Source organism: Mastigoproctus giganteus, chromosome 4 (assembly GCF_048544385.1).
Source record: "Mastigoproctus giganteus isolate SK-2022 chromosome 4, ASM4854438v1, whole genome shotgun sequence".
NCBI lineage: Eukaryota > Metazoa > Arthropoda > Arachnida > Uropygi > Thelyphonidae > Mastigoproctus > Mastigoproctus giganteus.
This window is the reverse complement of record NC_143578.1, coordinates 178,956,226-178,980,593: the sequence shown is the minus strand read 5'-3', so window position 1 is coordinate 178,980,593 and position 24,368 is coordinate 178,956,226. Positions and strand designations below refer to the sequence as shown.

The 24,368-nt window shown below is 40.1% G+C and overlaps 1 protein-coding gene across 2 annotated transcripts in view; it reads left to right on the top strand.

Annotated features, from left to right (window-relative positions):
* Positions 1 to 24,368, top strand: part of LOC150087227 (tyrosine-protein kinase transmembrane receptor Ror2-like) — a 485,237-nt gene that overhangs the window by 447,256 nt on the left and 13,613 nt on the right. For both annotated transcript variants that reach the window (XM_090371898.1, XM_090371897.1), the window contains 2 exons: positions 14,530 to 14,686; positions 16,164 to 16,518. In XM_090371898.1, the coding sequence (XP_090228024.1) occupies positions 14,530 to 14,686; positions 16,164 to 16,518 (512 nt within the window). The remainder of the gene's footprint in view (positions 1 to 14,529; positions 14,687 to 16,163; positions 16,519 to 24,368) is intronic.

The window sequence follows — 24,368 nt, the reverse complement described above, 5'->3', positions numbered from 1 at the left end:
ATTGAGCCCTGTGGGCATCCTCTGAATACTTCTCTTGTTACTGAACAATATGGTGCTCTGACTGTCACGAACCTATTCGACAGGTAGGATTTGATGACTTGATACAGATTTGATGGTAGGTTGGCTTTCCGGAGTCGGGCCAGGACGCTTGGCCACCATAAAGTGTCAAACGCCCCAGCAAAGTCTATTGCTATGACCAGAAAGTATTTCTGATCTGAGGTAGTTGCAGCATTTGTAATATTTTCCAGGACATCCAAGGTTGAGCATCCCTTCCTAAATCCATATTGTCGGGGTGACTGCAAGCCGGCTGCAGTGTAGTGGATCCCTATTCTGTTTCTTAATAAGTGCTCAAAGAGCTTGCTCAGGACTGATAACAGTGCTATGGGTCTGTATGACCCCGGAAGGTCCAGTTGTTTGTTGGGACTTTTGGGAATGAGGCACAAGTTTGCAGTTTTCCAGGCCTGGGGGAACAGGCCTTCTTTGAGGCAGTGGTTGTATAGATTAAGAAGCACCTCTGGAATGGTTTCGACGGCTTTCTTGACAATCTCTGGCTCCAAAAGATCAGAACCAGGAGACTTCTTGTTTCTAATCCTCATGGCAGCTGTTTCCAGTTCAAGTTTGGTGAAAGGTTCTTCTGTTGCAGTCGTGTAGTAGGTTTCATTGTCTGCACAGAGGGTTATCTGCTCTGGGGTAGAGGGGGCAAGATGGTCTTGAAACATGGTATCCATGATGTTAATAATTGTTTCCTGCCAGGTCCGGGTATAAGTACCCTGCCGTGTCCTCGTCGCTGGTATGGTCTCACCCCTGGGGAGTTTGTTTGTGGTTACTCTGTATACCACACCCCAGGGGTTATCATTCCCAGTCTTCTTGATTAGACCGGGGTTCGAGCCCGTCACCACCAAATACGGAGTATGCGGAAAGGTCAAGGAATGACCACCGCATATCCCGGAGCAATATGGCCTTAGTTGCTAATGCTCCTAAAAACCAAATAACGAACGAATCATTCCCAGTGGTAGAAACAAGGTGTTCCCAACTGCGCATCTTACGCTGGCGAATGGTTGCCGTGTATAGGTTCCTTGCATCTCGGAAGTTCTGTCTCAGTGCCTCCACTTCCGCTGCCGGCTGGGAGCGCCTTGCCCGCTGGAAGAGTTTCCTTCTCCTGTGCACCTCCTGCCTAAGCCTCTGTAGCTCTGGAGACCACCAGGGTACAGCCCCCGGGGTTGGGTTTTTCTTTTTGATAGAGGTGTTGGCAGCTTCAGTGATGAGACCAGCGACCGTCATCTGATGCTGATCCGGGCTGAGTCCAATGATGTTCAACGATTGGGCTGCTGTGGTCAGTGTGGCTTGGAAGAGTGGCCAATCCGCCTTCTCTATGGCATATCTTGGCTGTGCCTGCCTCACTGCTTGGTGTCGCCTAAGGGAGCGCTGGAGCTCAAACGTGATGGCCCTGTGGTCCGACGTGGTCCAGCTTTCTTGGACGGTCCACGATGTTAGGTGGCCAGCGAGGGATCTGGTAGCCAGAGAGACATCGATTGTGGCCTCCCCCATCGAACTAGAGAACGTTGCCAGATTGTTTGGCCGGTTGAGGACTGTGTACGGACTATTTGCTAAGTAGTCTTCAAGTTGTTGCCCGTTCTGTACTCCACGTCTATCCATGGTCTCGCTGAACCACGCTGGGGACCTGCAATTCACATCCGCTCCCACGACAATTTTACTGTTTGGGAAGTCTGTCTGGAGGCTCCTCAGATATCTGGTTACTGGTAGTATATCTTCACCTGGGTGACAGTATAGCGATACCGCATAAAATTCACCCAGGGGCGTGATAATATGGGCACATGCAGCCCAGGATGTGCAGTAGTTGGTTAGTTTTGTTGCCGTTATATTTGGATTCCGAATCAATATGCAAGCCCAGGGTGTTTCTCTGTTATCCTGCACTATCTTATAGGCCAGGGGGTAACCCCTGACCTCCTTGCGATATGCATATGGCTCCTGGAGGAGGAATATGTCGAGATTTGCCTCGTTCGCCTTCTTTGTGAGCTGCGCCGCTACTATTTTGGACCGTTGTGCGTTCAGTTGTATGAATTTTACCCTGTTGATGTTATAGGATTTAGGGCGTGTGGCCATAATCTAGTCTCATTTGGAAAGTGCTCTTTGCTTTACAGTACACTGGACATTCGTTATCCCTAACTGAGTGCTCTGCTGGTAGTTTATGGAATTTGCAATTTACACAGGTCGGCGGCTTGTCTTTATTCGGACACGTGTTGAAGTCGTGGCCACGTTCTGCACAGTGGCCACAAGTGGGTTGGGTTTGGGCACAGGTATGAGTGGTATGCCCAAACCGGCAACATCTGAAACACTTAGGGACAGCAACGTGTTCCCTAAAGCGGTGACTGCCCCAGTTTATAAACACTCTGTCGGTCTGGCTAAGCGTGACCCAGGCCGCTGGTGACAACTCGACGACCCAGTGGCAAGCATTTCCTGTTCTGGCTTTCGTCTTGAACTTGGGAATAATCAAGTTGGCGGGTTCTTCTTCCGGATGTGCGTGCTGGAGGTTTCTGTAATACAGTTCCTCCTGGAGAGCAGTTGGTGTCAGATCATTGTCGAGGTTATATATTCTGATGCTAGGTCCTTTGCGTCTAGGGTGTAGGGCTTCAAGTCCGAGTGTTTGAATCTTCTCATTTTGTAGGATTTTTGTTGCGTCCTCTTTTGTTTGAGTCTCGATGATAATCCCTACGTTTCGGGTCTTCCTTACCGATTTTATTTTGGTATCTCTGAAGTCGTCTGCCAACTTTGTGACCACTAGATTTTTGACCTGTTCGCTGCTACTGTTTTCGTCTGTGGAGGTCGGGCGCAGTATTACCAAATGTGGTGTTGGCAGGAGGGTCCTGCGTTTCATCGCTGTAGTCGCAGTTGCAGTTGGGTCAGCAGTCGGTCGGGTCCTCAGTGCTTGCGCATACGAGGGAGCGCGCTGTGACATTTGGTCTGCTCCCACGGATTGGAAGGCCTCCAGTTTCGCTTTAGCTGTTTCGCACTCTAGGTTGGTTTGTAGTAGGACTGTCTCCAGCTTTGTCCAGATGGACACTATTTTTCCTCGAAGTCCAGTAGTTATTCTGTTGCTGGTATCTTTCAGAAGGTTCTCTAACGTTGTTCTGAGGGCGAGGGTCTTTTCCAGTACCGTCCCCTCTGGGAGAGTCGGATCTAGCGACTCGCTATTTTCGTCCTCCTTTACATTGTTGGTATTTTCTGCTTGAGAGCAGAGGATGTTCTGACTTCCTCTTGTTCCTTGCTGGCTTCTTGTCTCTCTGTCACTCTGTTCGACGACCTGTTTTTTATTATTTTTCCGCTTGGGTGCGGAGTTCGTTTCCTCTGTATACTCAAGCTGCACAGTTTCCAATAGAGTACTGCCTGCTGTTTCCTGCGGAGCAGTGTTTATTTGGGCGGTGTTGCTATCAGTTTCTTGTGGCATCTTGAACCAAACTTCGGATTACCGAGCTATTCCAGATAAACGAATGTAATGCGTATCGTTGTGGAAAGTGATTCACAAGATTGCAAATAGCGTTGACTACAAGTTCGTAGCACAAGTCCAAGCCGAGATATGGCGTGTCAAAGTTTCAGCTAACCCCCGCAGGTCACTGAGGAGGGGGGGGATAACACCAGGGAGCTGGGACTACCTTTAGTAGGTTTTGGGTCAACAAGTACAACGGTGGTGTTAATTCTGTCTATGGTGCATGGTTATCAATCGTGTCTTTAACATTTTAGGTTCCACGTGGGGTGGGTGGTGGGGGAAGCACATTAGAAATTTAGAAATCATTGTTCAGTAGTGGTAGTGAACTTCTTCCGTTCGATGACTACAGGAGAAAGTATGCAGCAGTGGGTGGGAGTGGGGGAGAAACAATCACTAACCCTGTCGCCACCTGACCTTGCCAGGAGCTTAAGTGACGTGTTGCCTTAAGCAGAATATCACTGGGTTCGGCTGCGTTGAATGAACATTAAGCTTGCTGTTGGTTTCGACTGTTAATTAACTGGAATATACGAATGCTTAAAATTTAGATTAAACATATTTTCCTTAGCAGACACTACAGGTTCTAGTTCTCAAAAGCTTTCTGTTAAATTGTGATTCAATATATAACACAGGGGGTCACCCTCCCCAGTCAAGAGTGCAGTTCAACCGCGGTGGCAGGGAAATAAGTGGAATGCCACTCTCTCCAACGCTAGAACAATGCCGCCATGGTGAGCTGACACATTGTTGCCAGCGTTGAATTAAAAACGAGTTGAAATGCACTATCTCACCCAATAAAACTGAAAACAAATCTCACCACTGTGATCCACTGATGTAGATAAATCCTTCAGTACACAATTTAATTACCATATTAAACTTAAAACGCATAATCCAGACACATTTTCACGGAGCGATGAACAGCACGTGTGAGTAAGAAGGCGGCCATTTTGGTTGTGGTATGTACAAGGTAATGAGGCGGCCATTTTGGTATGTACAAGGTAATGAGAGGGAGAGATTATTAATTGAATTGTGCTCATTATGGCAAGATAGGTGTAGTCTATGTCCTGAGATGGCTAAACAAGATCGCCGGGAAACCGTTTACCATCTCAAGAGCGGTCTTGTCTGCCAATCTGGACATCACACCGTGGAAGTATATCATCACAACCAGAAACATCTTAACTCTGGCAAAGCTACTAACGGAGAGAACAGATGCGCCGAAAGTGGGAAACGTGATCACTCGCCCTCGGATGACACGACCGAGAATAAACAGAAAAGAACCAAGTCTCAAGTGCCAACTGACTCAATTGGACTCTCTGGGGAGATTTTTCCCAGCAAATACTGTGAACTATTTTAATAATTTAAATATAGATCCAGAGAAACTATGTACAGCAAAATGTATAGGACAGAAATATTTGGTAATGTGTACCGGCAGGTACAAATATAATAAGACTAATTTAATAATATATATACTGTAATAATATTTAGCATTTAACAACCATTCACAATTAATCCATTAACACATATTCTGTGTTTTGTCATCTCCAAATATTGTAAATAAGTTCATGTAAATATGCTTGTAAATACTGAAATAATGTAACCACACCCTCTAGCCACGTGCTGTCTATGGGTGTCTCGTAAGAGAAATAAACAGATAATAATAATAAAAAAAAAAAAAAGGATGGTTGGTTAGTTAGTGTTTTATGGCGCATTGCAACTAAAGCAGCAATGCTCCAAGTCAAATAACACAAAATCACATCAAAAATCTATTTGGTAACCTAAACAGGTTACCACGTCGAATTATAGAAATATATATCAAAATATAAAGTATAAATTCAGATAAGCGTATGTATAAATTCACACTGTGAAAAGTTAAAAACGTTAGACATATTGTCTCTGTCATTTAAAATCTGACTGAGTGCAAACGGTTCAGCCAGATTAATAAATCTATAATATATATATATTATAGATTTTTCCTCCAGAAATTATAATCAATTTGCATCTGATTGGTTTGTTATTCCAACCCATTTCTGAATTTAATCATTATATGTGTATGTTAACCTTACTTTATGACGTGTCCTGTTTAATCTATAATATCTTTGCTACTTCAGAAAAATCCGCGTAATATTCCTTGTTTGTGAACCCCTGGATGTGGTCATTCAGAGCTTTGAATTATCATTCTCCCCCACCTCCCAATTTCGTACTAAACACTTCACGTCGAACATTATCCTGTATTTAATCTTTGATTAGACGTTTGTTGAAGATATCGTTCTTTTCTGTGAAAAAAAAATAAAATTTTACTTTTTAAAAGAACGTTTTTAAAAGAAAAATATATAAAATTTTTACTTTGAAAACAAAGTACAAATTTTATTAACTGATATGTACACAAAATCGTGACATTCTGTCTAACAGTAGTATTTCTCAGCCTTTTTTTGTTATATGATTATAATGAGTTTAAAATATATATGCAAAAAAACCCTTATTTGTAACTGGCTGGTTGGAAATTTTTTTTTCCTATGGTCATAAAATCGTTATCGTACTTATGATTGTGCACACAGGATTAAAAAAAATCATATGAATGTAAAATAAGTCTGGTTTTTTTTATTCATACATGTATTATACGTACACATACGTGCATTTTTATATAAACAGCAAATAAGCAATGATCATTAAAATTACAAGAAAAATTATAATCAATTTAATACGAAATTTGAGCTTATTTGGAAGAAATCAAAATTTCTAACCTAGGTTTTAAACTGCCCAGGGCCAAAATTAAATCATAGGTGTAATGAAATATTTCGATAGTTCTCCCACAAACCTACAAAAAGAATAAAGGGCTATAAAACTTTTAAAAAAATCGTCTTTCTTAAAATTTCAGTTGCTTTGGCGTCTCCCACCCCAGCCTTCTCAAGCATACCCTTAAGCATACGCATACCACCGGTTCAGAAAAACTGCAACATAGCACAACGAGTCGATTTGCACTTTAAGCAGATGGAAAAACCAGACTAACTCATTGGGGAATCCTCCGTCAGAGCGTCGAGAATTAACGCGAGCCCCAAGAAAAAGTGCATGATGGCTTCCCCTTCATTTGTATGCACAATTCAGGCCTCAGTAAAAAGTGTATGAGTCCAATGTAGGTGTGAGGGTTAAAAAGCAACATGTCAGTTCTAACATATAATGAATCACTAAGATAAAAAATTAATCTTTTACCGATTATTAAAATTTAATTACTTAAATGTAATATTAAAGTCTTGGACGGGCCCCAGCAAAAAATTGTGGACAAAAAATTATTTCAAACTGTAGTTTGGCCTATTCCTCTGCCCGAGATCGGCTAACTCCCGTTGAAGAGACCTTCAGAAATTCTTGCGGTCATCAATGTGATTTGAGCCTAGAACTCTTTAAACAATTGACAAGTGGCGAAACCCCTGTCCTGTCTTAAATGACTAACCCTCAATAGCTCAATGGGAAGGGGTTGATCTACTCCTCCCGAGTTCAGCTAACTAGAGCTTCTATTGAAGAGGCCTTTAAGAAATTCTTCAGTCTTCGACAGGATTCGAACAAATGGAATAGATATTACTTGCTTCATCTAGAAATTTTGCGCAATTTTTCTTAACGGATTCGATTGTACACATTCTAGCCAGTTGACCTTGTTTTATTTTATTATTATTATTAAATAGTGGACATAGTGGACATCTGTCAGTGGTCCCCCACAAAACCGTGTGAATGTGCCATTGTGAAGAAAGAAAATCTGCCAAGGCCAGATGAGCGTGTGAGTAGTGCATATACCGTGGATATGTTTGTTCATCTGGCCTCTCAGTTACTGGAAGGCCCCGTCACCAGGAAGAGGCATTCCGGCATCCGTCCTCGGCACGAGGAGCCGGACCAGGTCAGTAGAGGGACGCCTGTTGGAGTCGAGTCCCTCCAGCAGAGCAAGGAAAGAGAGAACTCAAAAAATGAAATGGAACAAAGGAAAGGAAGTAAGAAAGGGAAGAGGAAAAGCTGGGACCTCGAGGAAAGGAGGTCCCAATATAGAAATAAAAACAAAAAATAAAATTTAAAAAATAATAATAAAAAAATAGAAATAAATAAATCATTAAATAATAAAAATTTATTTTTTCTCCCTTTTTATATTCTCTCTTTCCTTTTTTTTTACTACTACTGCTAAGGGTTAGCAGACTACCAGAGGAGAACCTCTTGCATAGCAGTGAGTGCATCAGCAGGAATATTAGAAATTCTTACCCCAGGTCGGGGTTTGCCTGAGTATTGTCCCAAGTTCGAAGAGGTTGCACACAAGAGAAACCTAGTGAGACAGCAGGAGCAGCAGCAGTCATAAGGTGTCTCTTCCTCTTGAAAAGAGTGTACAATAGTGTATGAAGATATTGAAGATTTCATTAGTTTCAATCAACAAGTGTAGGGGCTGGAGAGCAGGCAAGTTGCTTTGGAGGAGGAGTTGTTGTCTCAGATCCAAATAAATATATTTGGTGCGGTAGATGAAGAACCACCGCACCAAATTCACATATTATTATTAAATGTAATTATAAGTTGCAGTCATGCAAGAAAGCAAACTTTTGCAGCATCAACCAAAAAAAAAAAAAAAAAAAAAAAAAAATGTGTTCGCGCCGAGCACGAATAGAGGAAGTTAAGTGAAACTTCTTTAGGCGAACATTTATCACTTGACCGAGGATCCCGTATTGAACGTATGAATGCCGCGGGCAACGAATCTGCAAGAATGGGAGCCTTGTTGATATGAGATGTTCCGTTACCAAATCTAGTTTCGGCAAGTGCTGTGGCATTGGATGATATTTAAAACCATTTGACTTCGATAGAGCCGGAATCACTTTGTTCTTGAGAAAGCCACGACAGCTGTTACACGCCATTTGACTTACTTCCTCATTTGGAAATGATGTTTGAAGAAGAGCGTGATCTCGAGCTGCTACAATCTTCACATGGTTCTTGAACCAAACACACGGAACAGACTGAACCGAAATCATTATCCAGGAATGTACGTTTAAACTGTGCGTGGATGCTTCGGTGTTCCTTGAAATCCTGTTGCTTACACCCGCTACGTGTTGAACGATATTCTGGAATACTTCTGGCAGTGGGTTTTGGCTTCTTCCCTTTTCGTTTATGACTTGCCTTCTAGGACTCTTCATAGTTTTCGTTTGCAGTATCAGCTTCCATGACTCCTTCCATATTCACTTCTAACATTTCTGGGAAGATGTACGAGTACTATGAAGATATGGATGAACCTTCTCCAGCTTCTTTGTTCAACTCCATCGCACGCTATAATTTTTTCCGCTGTCGAAAATAGCTTAGATCTCTCCTTTGTACTCAATGGAGGTGGTCGCATTGAACATATACGTGCTCTGTACACCGTATAACGTCCACTATTATTCTTCGGCATTTTGAATAATAAATTCTTTTCCGTCGAAATTTTTTTTTTATTAAATATATATCATTCTCGACCGTATATTAAATACGGTCGAGAATGATGAAGGAAATAGTATGACGCAATTCAGGAAGGGTACTGATTGGGTCATGCGTTGCTCGTGCCGGTTACGGGGTGGTACAATGGTGGGGGAGATGAATAATTTTGTGTCGCATTTTCTTTGCGATTTTTGTCAATCCACGGAAGCATTGTACGTGTGCTATACGCCTTACAACACTCACTACAGTGGTTCCCCCGCGCTTTACGTTTGGTTCACTGTACGATCAAATTACTTTACGATGGACACTCCATAACAAAATACCGTTCACTATAAGATATGTAGTAAGCGACAGTAATTTTGATCATGTTTACGAATTCAATTTTAGTTCTATTAACGGCGAGTCTAATAAGCGAAAATAGGAAGAATATTATCCATATGCTATAAAAGTAAAGATATAAAACATAGATTTACACTTTATTACCTTACCAATTAACAAAATTAAATGATACGTAAATTTTCCACAGGTTAACAAAAGAAAAAAATCAATTATACGGATTTTCACAAGTCGGTACCTACCAATTACTAACGGAGCCCAACGCTGCTTAACTTAGGTGATCGCATGAGAACTGGGGCATTTTGCGTAGTAAATAGCTGGCTGTTCAGGGAGCGTGTAATGCGTTTACTTATGGCAGTGGTCGCATTTTCTTCGCCTTTTTTGTCAATCGACGAACGCAAGTTACTCCCATCTGAAAATTACCTGGTGCGCGCCTAAAGAAGTTTCGCTTCAAATAAAAAAAAAAAAAAAAAAAAACAGCCTACACAGTTCACCCATCCATATCCTCCAAGAATTTGTGTAGTTCTTTTCTTGAATTTATTCAACCCCTCCACTTCCACAATAATAGATGGAAGCCTCTGTTCCAACAATTAACCACCCTCTGGCTCAAGGCAAACTTCCACACATCTATCCTGCAACCATCCTTTCTCACCATGAATTGATGTATGCCCATTTGATATATAGCGCAACAGAGCAGTAGTATTCAGTATATTCTGATACAATTTAAACTTTTAAATTATAAATAAAGCTTAAAAACGAGTTAAAAATTATCGCTTTTCAGGAACAGGTGGCCAGTACTAGGAAAAGAATTTGATAAAGAGAGCTATTAAGTGCCCGATAATTCCTATATTCTATTATATTATGAAACAACAGGGATTACCTTTATTTTAGATATAGGAAGCTTCTTTTCCAACTAACTCTCCTGGTCCAACGCGCTAATAATTCTTTGGGAAGGCGATATCAATTTTACAAAACACGTGGGACATCTTCCCCACTGTCAGAACCGTAGGGGTCTGAACGCTACGGTTCTGACAGTGGGGAAGGTGTCCCACGTGTTTTGTAAAATTGATATCGCCTTCCCAAAGAATTATTATTAGCGCGTTGGACCAGGAGAGTTAGTTGTAAAAGAAGCTTCCTATATCTAAAATAAAGGTAATTCCTGTTGTTTCATAATAGAAAAATAATACACGGTTCTACGTGTAATGGTTCTCAGAATGTCGTAGTAGAGACATTTTCACATAGGAAAACACAAATTTAATTCGGACATATAATTTTTGGAAAAGACAAAATAACTCATTTCTCTTGATTTACCTTCTTACAAATTCTCCTACGTAAATTTTGAGAATCAGCGAGTGCGGGTCTCCTTGTTGTTTCGTGCAGTTCAATAGAGACTCATTAACGTTGACACTTTAACAGCTCTTTCGCGCTTATTAGTGAGCTGAAGTTTTTGTTCAATGGAGAGACCAACCCTGCTCCATATAAACATGGACGCACACAGATTCAAATTAAAACAATCAAAGAAGAATGTTAAAATTAACTGTAAGTGGTGAAACCGCAGCATCACTGAAATATAACTAGAGTGAACAAGTTCCAGAAAGTAAAGGTTAGAATGCACTGTTTGAAAAATTCAAGGTTTCATTTCATAATTTTCTGTTTTGTGCTCTGGCATGATCACTAGGTCAGAAGAGTTTTCAGTTATTCTGAAATTTCAACAGTGAATTCAATTGTAAACTGCATTTAGCAGTCATGTGAGCTTGAACCACAGTCCATTAAAACGTGCATGATTTTGTACTCGCGCTTGACAATTCGGCTTCGTCTGGCCTCTACAGGAACATTTCATAATGTTCCTGATTTTATGCATTTCTTTGTTTATCAACTTACATTGACTTAGACTTCCTTCATATACAGGGCCCTAGAGTCCTTGTATAAGAAGTTCTTTTTTTTTTCCTAAAGTTGTAATAAAATAAATAAATCATTTATTGCCATAAATATACAGGCAAGTTCGTCACATCCGAGGCAAGGGGTCAGCTTCAAAAAGCTGCGATATGTCTAGAAAGTATTAAATTAAAATACAACGAAGCGGGCTTAAAATAAAACTAGGAGAATAGTCCAAATTCTATCTTTGGTTTGCTTTTGCTTTTGATGTTGACTGATGGGTTTTCGAATGTTCACATTTGCCTATAACTGTTCGTTCATTTTATTGTTTTGAAACTTGTTGGCAGTTTCTTCCCTGTAAAGCCTGCTAGTCGTGTATTTCTGACAATCAACTAAAGGGGGATCAGTTAGATGTAACATCGAATTGGGAATGATCTGTTCATTTGTTGCAGCCTCGTGAGTATCCTTACCGTACTAAACTAATTTTACTGGGATTTTTGGAGGAAGGAACGTGACTAGATTTCCTTTTACACTCAGGACAAATTAACACGATATTGTTCTTTTCATAATTTTTATAAATACAATAGTAAGATACTATTGTAATTATATACGAATAATTAGTAGTAAGGATAATGTGTTTCATCGCATATTACTTTGATCTTAGAATGTTTTGGCGTCCTTACTACTAATTACTCGTATATAATTATTTTCGGCCGACCGGGCTAGCCGAGTGGGTAAAGTACCTGCCCGGCAACCCAAAGGTCGCGGGTTCGATTCTCGCCTCGGGCTTGGATCAAAGTACTGCAAAAACCTTGGGAGGTGCAATATGGCCACAGAAGCCGATGCGCAACAACTATCAAATCAAAAAAAAAAAAAAATAATAATAATAATAATTATTATTTTCAGGGGTTGGGCGAGCATATTATTTTATATTTTAATTTAATTTTAAGTATTAAAGAAGAAATAGTCAATGACTTCTTCAAAACGTTAGGACTCTGACGATATGCTTCCTGGCCAATTCCATTTGCTATAAAATAACGATAAAACCTACAAATACTAAGTGGATGTCGCGATTGTTGAGCATGTCACGTGTGATCAGCATGATTGTATTAAGAATATACTCTAAGGTTAGTTTGTCCGTCTTGCAGAATTAAAAATTCAAGTTGCCGATAGGGAAGACTATGCGATCGTCTTAAGAGATCAAGTTGCTCGAACACGGTGTGAAAGAAGCCCTTAAAAGTTCCTCCTATCCCATGGATCGAACTCAGGCCTTTTCCTCACAGTAGAGTTATAACAACAGTCTCATGTATTGAGACCCGTGTGTAGGTCGATATTGTCCTGCCGGAAAATAGCCACTGAGATGGAGCATAAAAAAGGGCAGAAGTACTGGTCTTAGAATGGTTCAACATAATCAATGTCTTGCCGATAACATGCCATCAGTGGTGAAAGGCTATGGTAACTGATGGCTCCCTACACTGTGATTCCAGGTATTGGGACACTATGATACGCCTTGATGCAGGCTGGATTACCTCTGTCCCGGTATGTCTCCAGACACGCATACGGCCGTTACTGAATCCCAAATAGCACGTGATTCGTAATTTAAAAAGATAGTGCCGAGAATGGTATTGCGCCCGTATAAGGATATATATATACATACAGCCAGGCCTCGCATGAGGCGAGTTCGATTAACGCGCCTTTCAGTTACCGCTATTTGAAAATATTATACCACTTTACACGATGCAAATTTCCAGTTAACGCGATCTTTTTTTTTTTTTTTTTTATGTGATAGTTGAAAAAGATTTGAATCGCCCGTCGGACGGTCAATAAACAAACGTTTGCCTACTGCCCGCATCAGTGTGTTCCATCAGCCATCGGAAGAAGACGTGTTACTTATCTCCCGCTAATAAAGTCAATGCAGACTTGCATTTAAAAATTCTAATTCTTAAATCAGTCAGATAAAAATGTTACCGTGAAGGAGATTATTATTAACCATTGGTGCAAGGAAGCCTGAGGCTCATGCTGCACTAGCCAAAAAAAAAAAAAAAAAAAATTTCCGAGTTACCCAGAAAAAGAGTGAAAGAGAGAGAGAGAGAGAAGTAGAAAGGAATCTCCAAGAAAGAGAAGAATGATGATATCCAGCTCAGGACCCCGGTTGTACCAAGCCAATACTCACGAGATGTGAGCCCCTGGGTGGAATTAACGGTAAAAGAACTTGATGATCTTTCGTATCGCGGAGAACCTCAAACAAAAGATTTGTGGTTCTCTGCGATATTTATTTCGCCAGGGCCCAGAGAAGATTGTTGTCGGCTATCGGAAATTGATTGATGAAAAGAGAGAAAATCGACTCTGTTCAAATATTTCAGTAACAAATTTCAGTTCAAATATTTCAGTAACATTATGTATTTTATGTCAGATCAGAGGTTCCCAAACTTTCTCGGTTCATAGCGCCCTTAGTGTCTCAGTAATTTTTTCACGGCGCACCCAGACCAAAAGAAAAACCTGACAGTTCCGTTTATTAAGTAGTTAGGACCAAACAACCTAATAAGAAATGTTGAAACAAACTGTGAACTACCTCGAGATAGTAGTTTGCGCTGTGTCCGACAGATTAAAATTAAATTAAATTTTCTGTTTATACTCCGGGAAGACCAAACGGTCAGATGAGTTCAAAAGATAGACAAAATTCAAGAAACAGCACCGTATTCAGTAGTCACGAGCTTGAAGATGTCGAGTATCGCTGTGTTTCTTTCGAAAATTTAAAATATTCTGCAGCGCACAGTTTGGGAACCGCTGTTTTATGCAAATAAATATTTAATTCCATAATTATTTTCATTATCTTTTACATGGTATACAGTTAAAAAGTTATTTAAAAGGTATTTTTAAATTTTTTTATGGACATTCTTGAAGGTCAAGGACCAATTATAATTTTTCCTATTGATTATAATATTCGATTAATGTGTTTCCGTTTTGCGCGATGCCCTCGTGGGACGAATTAATCGCGTTAATTAAGGTCAGCCTATATATATATATATATATATATTGGGACAGTACTTTCCATAAATTGGAAATAAGGAAATTCATTTTTAAATTACACAGCTTTTTATTTTTAATTATGCAATTCTTTTAATTTGCGAGGTTTTCTTGGTGTGTGTGTGTGTGCGCGTGCGTGCGTACGTGCGTGCGCGAGCGCGCGCTGATAATGAATTGAGGATTTAAGTCTAACCCGTTGTGAGACTTAAAAGGGGAAAACCCCACCTTAATAGTTGAATTCGGTCAACAAAACTACTTTTTGTCTCAATTGGATTTCGTCATTTGGTCAAATTGGATCTTTCTGTCGAGTTTTGACAGTCTTTAGTGTACCTGTTAACGAGTTAAATCATTTCTTCATTTCCTTTCAGATGTCCAACATAGAACCCGTCTACACCCACTCCGTCCTCCACGTCAATGCGACACATACCACCATGCTGACATGCCACGCCACCAACTTTATAACCAGTATAAATGCCACTGTAGCGGACAGCAAAGACTTTCAGCTCTACGTTCTCCCAAGGTTTGGTAAGTGCTTATTTCCTGTTCCGTGTTAGCGTACTTCTTAAATATCTAGATGGCAATGAGTTCTTCCATTTCGTGCCAGCCACAGTTCATTATTATGTGGCTTCGGTGGAATCTACTTCTCTAAATACCATGACATTATTTTAGTAATGGATTTCAATTTCAATCTGTAAGAGCAAATACACTTAATTTTATGAATAGAAATCTATTTGCCGACCGGGCTAGCCGGGTGGGTAAAGTGCTAGCCTGGCAACCCAAAGGTCGCGGATTCGAATGCCGCCTCGGGCTTGGATCAGAATAAATGCAAAAACTTTGGGACGTGCATTATGGCCACAGAAGCCGATGCGCCAACAACTAATGAAAAAGAAATTGATTCATTCTTATATTGCACACTGCACGATATATCATTAAAAATATTTGAGGATCCAATTAAGTTATCTTGACTATTTCACTTTTGTGAAGTGCGTCCACTCTGTGGGAATGGAAATTTTTATCTCCTTCATGTTGTTGTTATTTGGTTTTTAGGGGCATTAGCAACCAACGCATATTGCTCCAGGGATATGCGGTGGTCATTCTCTGACCCTTCCGCATCCTCCGTATTTGGTGGTCACGGGCTTGAACCCGGGTCTAATCAAGAAGCGTGTGCTACACCCTGCTGCTCCTGCCCACCTGGCTACGGAGGCGCCCATCTCCTTCATGTCGATCAGTGTAAAATAGTTTTTAATTATCTTGTCAATCAAGTTACAACAGGACATGAAAAACTGGATCATGAAAATATCTGCGCTATACCTGCAGTTATTAAAGATTAATTTCCTTAATTTACAATTACGTCTTGTGTTAGTTCGCACAACACTTCAGTATACGGCACCGAAAGTAAACGAAGAATCTGCCCACGGTGACACATTTGACAAAATATTGCAATTACTGTTTAAACGGAAGCCTCCCTCCCCCATTGGGTGAAAATGAAGGGGTTTAATGATAACAGTATTACTGTTCATCGTAGTGCTTCCCAAAGATTAGTTTTAATTCCGTGTAAGCTTAACACGGTTTGTGTTCGGTGCCACCGTTAATTGGGTTGTAGTGTATGTGCGCCATTTGAGAAGGTTGTTGGCAGATCATCTCATTCCAAACACATGTGGAAAGATTTGACAGTAATTGGATTACTTGCTACTGTTGGAAATTTAATGTTTTGTTTTTAAGCAGAAGCAACGCCTTTGATGTGCACTTCGTTGAATTAATTATTCTTCTCCTGGGAGGGGTAGGGATGGATAAGAGATGCTTCTGTTGTTTCATTCCTTCTGGAAGGTAGAGTTTATTTACGTAACGTATCACGAAGGGGATGAACTTATTTAAACTACTTTAGGTTACCTGTCGTGATCAATAATTTCTTTACAGCGCCAATTTTTTTCTTCACTGTAATTTAATTTAATGTAATAATACAGTACCTTTTTTTTTTTTTTTTTTTTTTTTTTTTTTGCAGCCGATCCGAATGACCTAATAGATGTGGAAGAGGAGGAAGACGATGATGATGAGGATGAATTTGTGGATAAGATGAAGAAACCAGATGTTCGGAGACCAGACACAGCTTTGGGTTATTGTTCACCCTACTCCGGTGGTGTGTGCAAAAAATACTTAAAACGCACTGAGCTGGTCTTTTACAACTTAACGAGCGATGAACATCCCTTAAACGAAGACATCACCCAAGGATTATGGAACGAGTTGATCTCCTCGCTCCAAGAGCCGTGTCGCAGCGCAGCAGAAATACTTCTGTGCTATTATGCCTTCCCCAGGTGCGAATGGCTCGGTGGCATTGCTGTGTATAGACCTCTCTGCAGGTGAGTGATTATAATAATTCTATGAGCTGTTTACCACACCATCCCTTACTTTAAACACTGTTTAGCAGCATTTATATTCTTCTCCAAATTGAATAAAATAACGTGTAAATGACCATGAGTCAGGAGACTAACACAGGTATGCAAGTACTTTGTATCGGGGAAAAAATAATAATAAATGAACTAGATAGATCTTTGGACACTGATTCCAACTCTCTTTTCGGTTTCCTCTAGTTTTTGTGATGAGGTCGATTACATGAACACAATGAGACTGATGATGCCATTCACATACCTATTCAGCCAACCTACGTGAATGTAATTATTACGTATTTATTATTATGTTTATACATTCATATTTATGTAATTGTTTGGGTGTATCTTATCCTTGTTATTTCACAGTTTAATTATTTGCTTATAAATTGGTTCGGGCAAGATCCGGTGAATTATTGAAACACATTCATTGTCATGCCTTGAATATTTAAAAATCCCCCCAAAAAATCTGCGAAATGTGTGTCTTTTCCTAAGAGAACGGTGTACAATCATCACAGATGTTCTGAAAATTTACAAGTTATACTTTGGCTGGCCTCTGGGTGACCAGAATAATCCTTTGGGCACCAATATTATTTGCGGCGTTTGTTCTAATGGACTAAGTGATTAGTATGAGTAAAAGGAGAAAGTCAGTGCCGTTTTCCATATCCATGATATGATCCGCGCGAGTAGCAGAGTGATTATAATCATCATCATCATCCTCCCCACACTAGGTGGAAAAGGTCCAGGTTTTTATCTTGTCAATGACGTGGAGATCTTTTATTGGCTTTTTTCACTCCGCGGCTAAGTTAATAGGTCTCAGGCGTGGACAGCAACGTTTTTCCTTCCCTTTAAAAACTTGGGTTTTTTTCTTCCGGCAAAACAGGAAAAATCAACCAAAGAAGACAGCAGTTTACGGACGTAATACACGTGGGCAGATGAATTAGGTTTCTAGTGGCCCTAATATGACACTTTACTTATACCAATGATACAGTACGCCAAAAGACCATGATGGCGATGGTTACTTTTTGTAATGTGAATGTAACTGGATTCTCAGCAAAGGATAAGCATAAGGTTATTTATCCGAACTTGGATTCAACGGTGAGATCAATCCATCACGATGACAGTATGCTAATTCCGGTACCTACATAGCACGGACTAGATTCTTAAGAACGCGAAATGGAGTGTAATGTAGACCTGACAACTTCAGCCAGTGCCGAGTACATATCCAACTAAGAGACATCGGAGCCAGACTTGTTTACCAAGATGAGTTGAATGGTCTCATTAAAGATCTAGCTCTCTCCATAGATTAAGTCGAACTTCCCGCTTTGAGATTAATATTATCAGCAGTCGCATTATGAAATGTTCTCGATTTCTTTTCTAGGACTACTACACGTCCTAGAAAAGAAATCGAGAACATATTTGAAATCAGTGCGCAAAACTGGTTTATAAAAGTTTGGATGTTGTTATGTTGTTATTTGGTTTTTAGGAGCATTAGCAACTAAGGCCATATTGCTCCGGGAATATGCGGTGGTCATTTCCTGACCTTTCCACATCCTCCGTATTTGGTGGTGACGGGCTCGAACCCCGGTCTAATCAAGAAGCGTGTGCTACGCACTTCTGCTCCTTCCCACCTGGCTACGGAGGCGCCTTATAATAAAAAAAAAAAAAAAAAAAAGTTTGGAAAAAAGGCGTATATTCATTTTGTTGGCCAGTGTTATCGAAGACCTCAATTTAAACCTTCGTTAAATTCGCCGAGTTCTCGTGAAAATTAATGTATTTAGGCAAAATATTGATTAGTATTAGCACCAGTTTTTCTACTAATTGAGGAAAGTTTTACCTCTATTTTTAAAAAAAATCTTAAGTTTTAAAGTATTATTCTAAAAACCGAATTCCAGTACGCTTATTAAAAAAAATAATAAATTCTGACTGATTGATCTTGTTCAGAAAGAAATCCAGGTTCTCGATTTTTAAGAAAATTTTCGAACTAGATACTTTTTCGAATAAATTATCAATTTCATAATAATGTGCCGCTTTCGGTGTATATCACATATATTGATATATAAAAGGACAGAATACATGGGGTACCTGGTTCCTCTGCAACGCGATGCTGTCACCTCTCTCCCTAGTGGATACGGTGGTGATTCGATGTCAGTATGGATAAACGTCGTGAGTTTACCGACTTTGAAAGAGGGGTGATAGTGAGTGCCAGACGCATGGGTTACTGTATCGCGGAGGTGATACAGAAATTGCACTATTTCCGTTCGACAGTATCGAGAATGTATCAGAAATACGCAATTTCCGGAATAACATCTCATCGTGGACAGCGCTGTGGAGGAGAAAGTTGGTAGATGAACGTGGCCGTCGATGCCTGTCTCGCATTGTTTCAGCCAACTGGAGAGCGACAGTGGCACAAATCATCGCCGACTTCAACAAGTTAGATTGCCAGAAACGTGTCCACGAGGACCATCAGGCGATCATTAGCCGCATAATTATGGGAGCCAACGACCCACCAGAGTCCCATTGTTAACACCACAACACAGGCCTCTACGCCCCAACTGGGGCGCCTCCGTAGGCAGGAGCAGCAGCGCGTAGCACACGATTCTCGATTAGACCGGGGTTCGAGCCAGTGACCACCAAATACGGAGGGTGCGAAAAGGTCAGGGAATGACCACCGCATATCCCCGGAGCAATATGGCCTTAGTTGCTAATTCTCCTAAAAACCGAAAAACAAACAAACAAACAGCCTGAACTGGGCGAAAAAACATCGGCACTGGACCTTGGATGATTGAAGACGGGTCTCCTGGTCAGTGAGTCCCGTTTTCAGTTATTTCAAGCGGACAGAAGGGTGCATGGAAACTGGCCGAACCATCCGTCATGTCAATAAGGGAACTGTTCAGGCAGGTGGACGGTCGTTAATGGTCTGGGGCTTGTTCAACTGGCACACGTTGGGACCTCGTACGTCTAGACGCATCTCTGAACGGTCCAGGATACGTGTCCATCCTTGCAGACCATCTGCATCCCTTCGTGGTCATCGTGCACCCACGGGGCAATGGACTCTTTCAGCAGAACAGTGCGCCTCCCCACAAAGTCGTGGTGACTAGAACATGATTCGAAGAGCATTCTGCAGATTTTACCACCACAGAATGGCCTCTCCCGTTCACCGGACATGAACTTGTGGAGCATCTTTGGGATGCTATGGAAAGATCCGTTCGAGCTCTGGATCCATCACTCAGGAATGTGACGGAATTATGGACAGCGGCGCAGCAAGCATGGATGGAAATACCTGTGGAACGCTTTCGTGAACTAGTGGACTCAATGTCTCGCTGTGTGACTGCCCTTATTCGGGCGTAAGGTGGGCCTACCCGTTACTAGGTAGGTACCCAAGATTTCTGCCCACTCAGTGTATAAGGCTTTTGTATATATCAGAAAGTCAGGTTGCACATTATTTGAAATCTTAGACTGATCGAAGTAAATGGCATGAACCCGACTATCCTCGTCAGTTATAATTTATTGTCATCCTGCCTGACAAAACGTTGCAGAATAGGTTTTATTTATTTATTTATATACACATTTCTTATACACAGGGCACACAAACCCTAAATAAAGGCGAGAACGCTAGGAATTACATAAACAAAACAGTAGTAATCAATATAGAACTAGAATTAAAATATATACACAATTTACATTAAGAAAAGAGAGTAGGGAGCAAATTCTTATAGATAGGTGGATTAAGAGTAAAATCAATATTGTACTTCTTCATTTCCTGAAGAAAACGAAACAGAGGACTACCAAGTAAGTGATGAGTACGAGGAACAGGCAGTGAGAAATTAATTTTATAACGAGAATTCTAACGGGGTATAGCGAAAGGTATTTGTGCAAGAAGAGATGGAGAATCGATAACAGAGTTTATGATATTGTAAACAAAAAGAGACCCATGGAGTTGTCGTCTAGAGGGAAGAGGAATGATTCTGAAGCGACCACAAAGAGCTCCATAATTTCGACGGTGACAGGCAATGTGATTTCGATAGCATAAGAAATTAATGAATTTAATTTGAATTCTCTCCAGTTTGAGAGAAAGTTATTCATGTTGTGGGGACCAGATAATATCACAATAATCAAAAATGAGAAGTATAAGCTGCTTGTAGAGAAGGTTCCAGACAACGTTTTATTAGAACGGTCTACTGGCAATTAAGGTTTACAATACCGGTCAAAATCTTAATACCGGTATTTCGGTATTTTTAATTTATGATACCGGTATTCCAAAAACAAACGTTTTTCTCAATAAATTTTGATGACAATTAGGTGCAATAAAGGAATGAAGAAAACAAGTACTGTAATTACTTGAATTCATGTTTTAAATAAACATTTATTGCAATAATAAATATTCTGAAAAAAAATCATTAAAATACAGTTATTCTAAAAGCAAAGAAATACATATTGTTACTGCAAATTTTAGTTATGTTTAAGCATCCACACTACCTGTCTGAATAAAGTGAGCTCTTAAGAAACATAAGCAATTAATAGTATGATCGTTTAAAATGGATCTAATTTTGGTACATATTTGATTAGCGGCAGAAAACGCCCTTTCAGATTCTATTCTGTTACATGGACTGAGATCGTCTACGATTATCTCAGTCCATATTTTCTAGGCTTTGAACTTTTTTAGCAAAAATAGTTAAGTATTTCATTAATTTCAGACTCCAGTTCATCTTTTAAAATTACATTGGAGTCAGGCAATTTCTTATTTTGAAAATAATTTGTGGAACACTGATGTTCTGTTCCATGTTGGTCTTCACTGGTTGAATTATGTTCATCATTTTCTGAAGGAGAAACACGTTGTATTCAGCGAAGTATAATTTTCACTATAGTATCTTTACTGAGTCTGGGAGAGAGAGCAAAGAGTGGGAATAAGGAATAAAGAGAGCAAAGAGTGGGAATAAGGAATAAAGAGAGCAAAGAGTGCAGTTAAGGAATTCTTCACATATATAAATGCAAATAACAAAAGGACAAATCAGATCGGACCCTTATGTAATGGACGTGGGACAGTATTAGATATCCCAACTGATGTTGCAGATGAACTCGACAGACTTTGCATCGATATTTACAGAAGAAAATCCCTTCACGTCAATGAGAAATTATGAGAGTGAAGTTGAAAAAAATGTAATTAATGATGATGAAATTTCACATGTTGATTTAATAAGAAAACTTTCGCGCCCACGGGCGAGTAAGGCTCCTGTGGTTGATGGCATATACTCTATAATCTTAAAGGATGCGGCAAGTGAGTGCATTGAACCATTAAGGCTAGTTATGAGAGCATCACTGGACTCAGGAGAGATTCCGTTGGATTGGTGTAAATTGGAACATAAAGGCGGTTCTAGGAGTGTAACAGGAAATTACCGACCGGCCAGTCTAACTTCCGTAGTAGGGAAATTCGTGGAGGCAATGATCAAAGGTGGAATTCAGGATCATTTAGATGGAAATGGAATTCTGTAGGATACAGAGAATGGTTTTGTAAAGAGAAAATCATGTTTAACAAATCTGATTAGCCATTCTGAGAGGTCACTCGTGAGCTGGATTTAGAAAATAATTTCGACATTGTTTATTTGGATTTCAGCAAAGCAGTCTCACATGAGCGGTTACTTTATAAGTTGGACCAGACTGGAATCATAGGGAAATCAAAGGAACTGGATTCAAAGAATAATTTGGATCTTAGAAAGGCTTTTGATACTGTTGCACTGGAAGACCGCCGCACAAATTGGAGCAGTGTGGCATTGGAGGCAAATTGCTGCTATGGATAAAGGGATGGTTGAGTGGGAGAAGACAGAGAGTGGTAATCAATGGACACTACTCTTCATGGACTAATGTTATTAGTGGAGTCCCTCAGGGTTCAGTGTTGGGTCCATTGTTGTTTTCTGTATTTATTAATGATATTGATGATGGTATATCAGGCTTAATGTCCAAGTTTGCAGATGATACGAAGGTCGGCAGGGTTGTTAATAACACTAATGGCAGTACGCTGCTGCAACAGGATCTAGAAAAGTTGAGCAGATGGGCTGAGAGGTGGCAACTGAAGTTTAACATTGACTGATGTAAAATACTGCATATGGGAAGCAGTAACCACAGAGTAATGTATCAACTGTGTGATACTACACTGACAGTGGTAGAGAATGAAAGGACCTGGTGGTAATTGTGCAGGCTGATATGAAGTTTTCTGAGCAGTGCAGACGGTCTGCAAGAGTAGCTCATGGTGTCTTTTGAATGATATACAGGAAATTTTCTAGCGGGGATAAGCAGGTGATTATCCTCTTGTATAAGGCAATGGTCAGGCCACACCTTGAGTACGGTATACAGGTCTGGATGCCTCTCATTTTAAGAAGGATGTAGAGCTGCTGGAACGAGTACAGAGAACGGCTACAAGATTAGTGAATGGAACAAAGGTTTGCCCTTATGAAGGAACTGTAATTTGCAAAATTTAAACAAGTTTTGCAAATTACAGTTTCTGGAGACTAGGCACCTGCGAGGCGATCTGATTGAGGTCTATAAAGCCTTGAATGGTTTGAGCATGCTCAATGCTGATGAGATTCTTCCTCTTGCTTAGAATAATCGCCTGAGAGGGCATAAATTCAAATTGAGGAAAAACGGTTGTAGGATAGATGTGCGGAAGTTTGCCTTTAGCCAGCGGGTGGTTGATTGCTGGAACAAACTTCCATCTGTCGTTGTAGAAGTTGATAGCTTAAATAGATTCAAGGCAGAATTTGACAAACATTTGGAGCTAGGGGATGGGTGAAATAAAGGTGTTTTTTTTTTTTTTTTGGCTGATGCTATATAAGCTTGCATTTTTGCATCATGTGCTTTTGCTAACGCTAACTTTTAAAATCCTTAGATGCATAGCACGATGGCTTTAGGGCACCAGGCAGGCGGTTATGATAAATGGTTATTGCTCAGATTGGGTTAATGTAAGAAGCGAGGTTCCCTAGGATCAATATTGGGACCACTGTTGTTTTTGATTATCTTAAATAACATCTATGAAGGGATGGAGGGCGTGAGGTCTAAACTTGCAGATGATGTAAAGATCAGTAGAGTAGTTGATGATCGCCGCCAAGTAGAGCTTTTTCAGGGTGACCTAGATAGACTTCCTGGATGGTTAGAAAAGTGGCAGCTATCCTTTAATTCAGCAAAATGCAAGGTTTTACACCTGGGGAACAGCAACCCCAAAATAACTTTATACACTTGGTGGAGTTGAATTAAAGTCAGTAGTGGAGGAACGGGACTTGGGAGTTACAATACAGTCAGACATGAAGTTGTCCGAGAATTGTGGACAGGTTGCAATGTTGCACGGTGTCCTATCGATGATTTATCGAACATTTGCTAGTAGAGATAAGGACGTCATAATCACATAAAGGTGATTTTATAACCTTTATATGATTAAATTTTAAACTATTTTTTATTAAATTAGCACCGAAAAACCAGTATTTTTGTATCAATACAGGTATTTGAATACCGGAAAAAAATGAGCGGGATCCCGGTATTGTAAGCCCTACTGGCAACCCTCGACTTGGTCAATCTACGTGTTAAAACTCAAATGATATAAATTTTTGACAGTCTAACTCATGGGTTCGTTTTGTTTGTTTTACTTCATGAAACAAGTCTTGCAATCAGTACATAGTAAGAATAAAATTCATATACATGTATATGAAAATCATAAAAAATAAAATCAAATTGTAATATCATTATTACACAATTTTTTAAAAGATTTTATAAATACATTTAGTCAGCATTCTCAGCAGCGCCTACTGCATGTTAATGATATAGTTCTCGGCATA